The sequence below is a fragment of the Pyxicephalus adspersus genome, chromosome 12 (assembly GCF_032062135.1).
Source record: "Pyxicephalus adspersus chromosome 12, UCB_Pads_2.0, whole genome shotgun sequence".
Classification (NCBI taxonomy): domain Eukaryota; kingdom Metazoa; phylum Chordata; class Amphibia; order Anura; family Pyxicephalidae; genus Pyxicephalus; species Pyxicephalus adspersus.
Window position 1 is genome coordinate 33,164,449 of NC_092869.1, and position 8,457 is coordinate 33,172,905.

General features: G+C 37.9%; 1 protein-coding gene across 2 annotated transcripts in view; it reads right to left on the reverse strand.

Annotated features, from left to right (window-relative positions):
* Positions 1-1,700: 1,700 nt before the first annotated feature.
* ZBTB25 (zinc finger and BTB domain containing 25) overlaps positions 1,701-8,457 on the reverse strand; it is a 9,423-nt gene continuing 2,666 nt past the window's right edge. For both annotated transcript variants that reach the window (XM_072427479.1, XM_072427478.1), the window contains exons 2-3: positions 7,791-7,968; positions 1,701-6,006 (exon numbers count right to left, since the gene is read on the reverse strand). In XM_072427479.1, coding sequence (XP_072283580.1) covers positions 4,887-6,006; positions 7,791-7,963 — 1,293 coding nt within the window. In that variant the 5' untranslated portion in view covers positions 7,964-7,968 and the 3' untranslated portion in view covers positions 1,701-4,886. The remainder of the gene's footprint in view (positions 6,007-7,790; positions 7,969-8,457) is intronic.

Consider the following 8,457-nt stretch of genomic DNA (forward strand, 5'->3'; position numbering starts at 1 on the left):
TCCTGCTATAATTACTCTATTCGGTAGAAGGAATACCTCTTACATTGCTGGTCAGTAGGAAGAATGTCACCCTTATAGGCAAAAAGATCATTAATGTCAGTGAAACTGACCTGAGAGGCACAAACTGCCCATTGCTCAAGGAAATCCTAGCAACCTCTGGAAGGAACCTTGGCTGAGAGACACTGGGCCTGATTTATTAAATTTCTCCAAGACTGAAGAGGATACACATTCATCAGTGAACCTGGGTGATCCAGCAAACCTGTAATGTATCTGGCTTGGGATTGAAAACATTTGCTAACAAATAGCAAATTACTTTTAAGAAATCCATTTCAGGTTTGCTGGATCGCCCAAGTTCACAGCTGAAAGTGTATCCTCTCCAGTCGTGGAGAGCTTTGATAAATCAGGCCTATTGCATTAACCTAACAAAAAGTAACAGTACCAAACCAAACCACCAGGTGTCAGTACACAAAATTCATAATTAGTCCAGGATGCACAATAATTGCATTGTGAAATTGCAATGAATGGTGCAGATTTAAATTTGTGAATCATTGTGAATTATGTAATTATAAGGCTCTACGTATAAGATTCAATACCCAAAATTCCACAGTGTATTGTTTTATTACAATTATACCATTTAGTGGTTAGGAACACAGTGGGCTCTATTTGTAAAACAGGGAATCTGACATTCCCTGGTCGGAATTTTCCTGATTCCCACCAGGGAATGTTTGAGGGAAAGATCTGTCTCAATAGAGCCCTGTGACTTTTTTTTACTCATTAGAACATTATTAATTAGTTGTCCTGTGTAATTAGTGAAGTGACCTGCTTCCTTCTTCATTAAACTTCCCTGCAGAATTTAGTTTTCATCTTCCCTTGAGGGAGCATACCTCTGAAACAATAATAAAAGCATATTTGGGTTAATTAGATAATGAAAGTCAAACCTATGCAATATTCCAATGAAAAACATTTCCATTAGAAGTTGTATCAGGCTTTATTTATTGATACTATGTTATAAATAAATGATGAGTAAATAAATACATAAATAGGAATGCATATAACTAATCTAAAACTGGCCTATGTCACTTTGTGTCATTACTGAAGTTATGTTGCAATACACCCCTGACTAATTTAGGAATGCTTGAATAGACTGCTTGACATCTGGCCTGTGCCTGATAAACAGGATTTGTTTAACCTATGTCTGCGCTGATCAAACATAATATTCAGACTATATTACCTTTCTGTTTCAGATTTGTTCTGATCTTCTGCAATGTCTGCTCAGCCGTTAAGTCTGCACACATTGCTCCTGTAAATGCATCAGCATCTGTCCTGCCTGTTAGTCAACTGTGAAGATACAGAGGGGCTGATTTATTAAAGCTCTCCAAGGCTGGAGCAGATAGACTATCACGTGGGAACCTGGGTGATCCAGCAAGCCTGACATGCATCTGGTTTAGGATTTAAAACATTTGCCATTCCAGGTTTGTTGGATTGCTCAGTTTCTCCCATGATGGTCCATCTTCTCTAGTCTTTGAGAGCTTTATAAGTCAAGCCCAGTGAGTCCATCAAAATGCATGATACATATCCCAGAATTCTCTACTTTTTTGTCACCAAATAGGAAATGAAGTGAAATCTCCTTGAGAGAGAAGCTAAATCCTGAAGTTTTGGTCCTTTTTATTCTTTACAATATATAAAAAAACAAGCCAGTGTTCTGCTTTAAGATTTATATATATACTTGATACATCAATACTGACATTTTTGTGTTCCTCACAATAAAAAACCAATGCAACAAACACAAGACCATGATAGTAAACCAAACACTGTCTTAGAAAAAAAATACAGCTAAGTAATAAACTTTGGGCTTCATTTATAAAATAGGGAATCAGATATTCCCTCAAGGGAATCTTCCGGGACCATGTATTTCAACAGCAGCAATAGATCTCCACTAGGATATGTTTGAGAGAATGTCAGATTCCTTATTTTATAGAGCCCCTAATGTGTAAATAAGAAATAAAGTTTATTTTTAATAAATTCTGCATCAAAACATCACAGGAACCTGGCACAAAAATTTACACAAGGTGAAGCTAATCTAATGGGAAATCTGCAAACCAATGTTTAGTGAAAATTGAAACATAAAAGAAATAAGGTAAAAATTGTGTTTTCTAAATACATTGCACTAAACTCTCAAAATAGGATTACCAGACAAGTGTCAAAGTACGTAAATGAGAATCGAATCCCAAGTATACATAAGAAATTATAAATGACATCTGTCAGATCTAAAACAACCACATCAGAAAGCGCTGGCTCAATAATAATATTGTTGAGGGATATAGTTGCCGTACCAATTCAATTTGTCAGAACCAGCAGTGTGAGATTAGTAGAGCCTCTACTCACTCTATTTCAGGAAAACAATCACTGACCACCAATGGATATTCTTCTCATTGAATGCTGAGACAAAGAACATTCCACCCATTCCTCTTCAGTGTAATGAGACATTGACCATTGACCTCAAATATAAGGGGGCATTCTTTTCACTTACCTTCAATGCAAGGCACAATCTGTTCACAGACCACAGGGCCACTCTGCCACTGACCACCAATGTAAGGTAGGGCTTCTCCACTGACCAATATAAAAGAGCCACACCAATTATGGGGAATTAAGGTCACATATATGTCAGATAATTCTCATCCGATAATCACCTCAGGGCTAGTATTGAGCGAGAATATAGCGTGTGTATGGCGCTCGTCGTTCATGGATCTGTTCTGGTGGATCCACAGATGATAAACAATTGTGGAGAAGTAGAGAGAATGCAGCGGGGTGCCACTCCGTCGTTCCCTCCATACAGTAGAACGACACTGTATGTACAGAACATAGTTTAGACTTTTGTCGTTGGAAAGGATCATAAAAGATCTTTTCCAACGACATTTATTGAACGTGTGTATGTAGCCTTAGTTCTTCTCCACTGATCAGCAATATAATAAGGAAGTCAATTTCTATTTCTCTGGGCATTACTTATCATTTCAACTATTTCATGATAATTACTGATTTTTTCTTAAGGGTGGGGTGTTAAAATTATTCACATGGTTCTTCCATAGTAAAAAGGTTGAAAAAGAATGCTCAAAACTCCCTCTGAGGCATCCAGGGTTCCTCTATAGGATGTTAGGGCAATGAGCAATTTCTGCCTCAGGGTCAATTTAGGTGACACCAATAATCTCTGTAAGAGTGACATTCTTCCCAATGACCAGCAATGTACGAGGCCTTCTTCCTACTGACCACAATGCTAATGTACTGTGAGCTGTGGATATAATATTTATATCAGGGGTTCCCTGAAGACCTAAAAGTTATCTCAAGGGGTTCTTCCATGTTCAAAAGGTTGAGAAACCCTGCTCCAAAGGTCTAATACACACAAGCAAACCTGCTGCCAATTTCGTACTCCACCAACTGATCAGACTCATTTTCAGTAATCAATTAGTTGAAGGTCTGAAAACACAACACACTTGTACAATATTCTGTCCTTCTGATCTTTTTTTGTAAACAAAGTGAATGGAACTCACACTGGATTTCATTGATTATTCACACAGATGACATGACTCCACTTTTGATTTATATTTGCTATAATTGATCAATCCTGTTCTGATTAAAAACCCAAAAAGTCTATGATGGTTGCTGATCTTCCTACAGAACTAAAAATCAGGCTTTAGATATTATTTTACATTATCTAGGTCAGTGATGAGGGAAGCAGGAAAATGTTTTAAAATATCTCCTCACTTCTGTTACAACTGGGTATCATATTTTAAAGGTTGTTCTTGTTCTGATTTTTTCCCCATAAAGGTTTATCTTTGGTCTCAGATTACTCATTGAATGATGATAATGAACATTCCCACACCCCCAAACACTGCTAACAGCAAATCTCTACAAGCCATCTGACAACTGCTTTCTAATTTTTAATACATTTGGTGCAATATATATATATATATTTTTATTTATATATATATATAAATAAAACATTATGCAGGTATACTGGCTTTGTCCTAGTTGTAGGTCTAATTTACATAAGAACTGCTCAAACAGCAGGATATTGTTTTAAAATAAATAGTGGTTAAAATTACTGTATATAAAAAAAAACCTATATATAAAAACAAAGTCAAACAAAACAATGGTTGCATTTTCAATTGTTTTTTTCAGAAATGGGAAATGCAATCAGGATCTGACAATTAGAAGTTTTAAGCATCCTTGCATTATATTGTACTAGTCCAGCATTTCTCAAGCAGGGTTCCTCCAGAGGTTGCTAGAGATTCTTTAAACAATCTGTACCTCTCAGGGCCACTTACCACTGATTCCCACAATAATGTACTGTGATCTGTGGATAAAACTAAAATGGATCCGCTCCGGGATTGAAAACATTTGCTAATAGCAAATGATTTTTAGGAAATTTTTTCCAGGTTTGTTGGATCACCCAGGTTCTCTTGTGATAGACTATAGTCTCCAGTCTTGGAGAGCTTTAATAAATCAGGCTCATTGTGTTAATAGATGCTTGCCTTTACATGATACATAGTGCAAGCTAAGCATTTTTTTCTAGTTTAGACCTCCTCACTAGATCCAGGTAGAACAATTCAAATCCCTGTTGACCATCAAAGACAGTGAGACGCCATATTGTTCTCATTTTACAAACATATATTGATTAGTGTGTATTCATTTTGTGTTGAAACTTGAAGATGCATCAACAGAAACCACACAAAATTAGATCCCTACTTATAAATATAGGTACAATCACAATACTCTTTATACGTTTTTTTCACACGAAGAGCTATTTAAATACAAGGACTAAAAAACAACGAAACAATCATATAAAACACCCACAAATAAATATCCAGCTAGTCCAACATGAATAAATATTATTCAACGAGCACAGAGTCCACATTTTCTTGTGAGTTTGCAGCTTCCAAGTCCTCCAGGAATGGCGGTTCTAGAGCCGTGTCATCATCCTTCTGATTGTTATCAGTCAGATTGTTACAGTAATTCTGTAATGAATGCTCATCAGTCTGACTGCTGAATCTATGGTGGCGGTTGAGCTTGTGGGATTTTGTTTTGTGTGTATACAAGTGTTCCAGCAATAAGCTCCTTCGTACGAATCTGTGACCGCACACTGTACAGGTGAATTTTCTCTTTCGTAAGAAAGAGAAGTTACAGTTTAGTTCGATGGGATCGGCGTCCTTGGACAAAAATGAAAGTTGATTGAGTTGCAGCTGTTCAGCGTGGGTGGGGTTTTGAAGTCCATCATAAGGGCCAAGATGGCAGCTCTCTGTGTTCTCGATATTTTCGAGTATGGGGCGAACTTCTCCTAGGTCATCGCTCTCTAAAATAGAAGTGGGAACCCCGAAAGGAAGCGACTGAGATACGTGAATATGCAAATGATCTCTCAGCATAGCACGGGAATCAAAATGTTCACCACAGTAATGGCAAGAGTATGTTTTGTTGGGCGTCTTCACAAACGTTGACTCAACCTCTTCTTGCTGCAGCAACAAATGATGTGGAGATTTTACCGATTCTGTATCACAGGTTTCCTGCTTTATAGTCTTTACGGTGTTCTGAATGTCTTCTATTGATTTGACTGTGGTGGCCACCTGAGCAGGGAAATGTGAACTTTGCTGTTCAGGGCCTACACCTTCAAGGCCAATCGCAAGGGACAGCTGTAGCTGCGGCTGTTCTCCCTGTGGTGCACACCTCGCCGTAGCTGGTGGAATGTTTCTTAGGTTTAGAGGTTCCTTGTTAGTTTTTTGAGCTGTGGAGATCTGAATTCCATATAAATTAGAGGACTGCATTGTTTCTGATGGCAAAACTTGACTTGGTTCATTATTTGATGTGGAAAGGAGGTTAGCGTGAAGAAATCTTACTCCTTCCTCTAATCGGATGTGATCCACGCTTTGCTTTGGAGTTTTCCCTGTATACATGACGTGTAAAAGGTAACTAAATATGTCTGGTTGAATGTCTGTTGGTTGGATCTTTATACATTCACTGTTAGAGAAATGAAAGTAATAAATAGCTATAAGCAATGATAAACAAAAGTAAAGGCAGGCAAAAAAATATCACCAATATGTAAAAGGAATGGAGGAGCTCAGCTATGTAGAGAGATTAGCTGACCTGAATTTATTCTCCCTTGAGAAGAGACGTATAAGGGGGATATGATCACCCTGTATAAATATATAAATGGTCCATATTAGGAACTTTCTTCGCAAACATTCACTTTAAGATCAATACAAAAGACAAGGGGCACTCTTGGCGTTTGGAGGAGCAAAAGTTTAAGCTTTGGATAAGTAAGTGATTCTTCACGGTAAGGTCTGTGAAAATGTGGAATCGCCTCCCTCGGGAAGTAGTTTCAGCAAGTTCTATAGATTGCTTTAAGAAAAAGCTGGATGCTTTCTAGAAGTACAGAATATAACTGAGTAATAAAGCATTAAAGTAAAGATAGCAGAGACTGTTGTATCCAGGGAACATCCAATTGTCTCATGGGATCAGGATCAAATTTTTTTCCCTTGTTGAAGCAAATTATACCAGGGTTTTTTTTTGCCTTCCTCTGGGCCAACTATGTCTTATAGGGTTTTATATCTGGGATGTTTATTTCCCTAGTGGTTGAACTTGATGGACATATGTGTGTTTTCAGCCTGACTTACTATGTAAGTATGTATCTATTACCCATACAGTCCTAGGAATTAGTCCTAGAATTAGATCTCTCACTTCAACATTTATGGTACCTGATCCCTGTTTACCATTCTAGAATGACCTAGATGCATGTATGCATTCGTATGTAGATAAGTGGGAAGCTGAGAGTGCATTTTTATATATTTGTTTTATTACATTTTTTTATTACGATCACACGGTGACTGGAAGCTCCTATGTGATAGTATAAATATATTATTCCAATGGTCCTCCCAATGGTGAGACCCCATCCTGATCCTAAAAGTTAGCTACCCTTGTGCTAACCATGTGCATTGTTACTCTCTAGATAATACAGCTACCCTGAATGCTGCTTGGGGTTAAAATGTTTTACACAAAATTCAGAGTTCAAGTAATGTTTGCAGCTAACAAGTTAAACAAGTGCATTGGTCTGTCTTTATATTAGCCTCTTTTTGTTCCCCACAAAACCTGATTCACGTTGGGACAGATTCACGTTGGGAGGGGAAACACAGCAAACCAACTGGTTTACCGCATTTTACAGTACACGAGATAGCACTGATAGCACTGGTTTGTCTTTATTAGTGTATTTCTGTTTTTACTTCCTCAGCACTGTCTAGGGTGTTCCTTGACCAAACCACAGTACAGAAAATACAGAAAAATAAGATCATATCCTAGCAGCCTTGTCAGACATGGTGGGGAGGGGGTTACTGACCACACAAAATGACACATTTTTAGCTGGTACCCAGTTCACATACATGCATTTAATACATGCGTGTGACTGATTTTAGTGTGTACACATTCATCAAAACAACCCAAACCTGACCCGAAATTGGCTCAGATGGAGTGAGGTTTACAAGTATGGCTGCCTGTTCAATCAGCTACATAACTATAACCTGAGAATGGTGAATGTAGAGTTTCACCTTATGCATGACATTAAATATTTATTATGAACACAATAATAAGATTACCAAAAACACAAGGTCTCTAAAACTCGATTTTGGTCATCTGATTCTATTTAGAAGTTGAACAATTGCATTATTTTACCCAGCTTTCCATATGTTGTAAGGAGGAAATATAATTTATTTCTCAAAATGTGATTTTTGAACATAAAGAAATGCTGGCACCTGGACTGGTGAATAAAGATCATCTTGAAATAGTTTGAAAAGGCAGCAAGAACGGCTCTATGTGCCTTGAAGTATACGTCACCGATGGCCACGGTGCAGTCACAGAGGAAGCCGAACTCACGCTGCATGTTCAGCTGCTGCAGCAGAACCAGGCTGTGCTTTGACTGATCCATAGCTCCTGCAAGAAACGAACGTGGATGTGTTTTATTATATATACATTGCCTGGGATCACAAAAGTCTCACATTCCAACATTTCATTGAACTGTCTGTAGCTTTAAATATGGCATTCACTGTGGTATTGTTTAATAAGTTTATTAAATGTTACATTCATTTCTATCCAGAGCTGCATTCATTTTTTCTCCAAGATCTTATATTCTCCAGGATATCCCAAAGATTCTCAATAGGATTAAGTCTGGGCTGTGTGGTGGCCAATCTGTGGGAGACAATAATGTCTCATGTTCCATGAACCACTCTTTTGGGCCAAAATAATCCTGGAATTGTCATCTTGGAATATGTCAGGGAGGAACAAATCCATTGATGGAAAAACCTGTTCATTCAGTATATTAAGGGAGTTGGCTCACCTCATTTTTTAGGGGGGGTACATGGTGTTGCTGAATCTAGAGCTGACCAAGTGACGCAATTACAGATTATACCACTGCCCCCACAG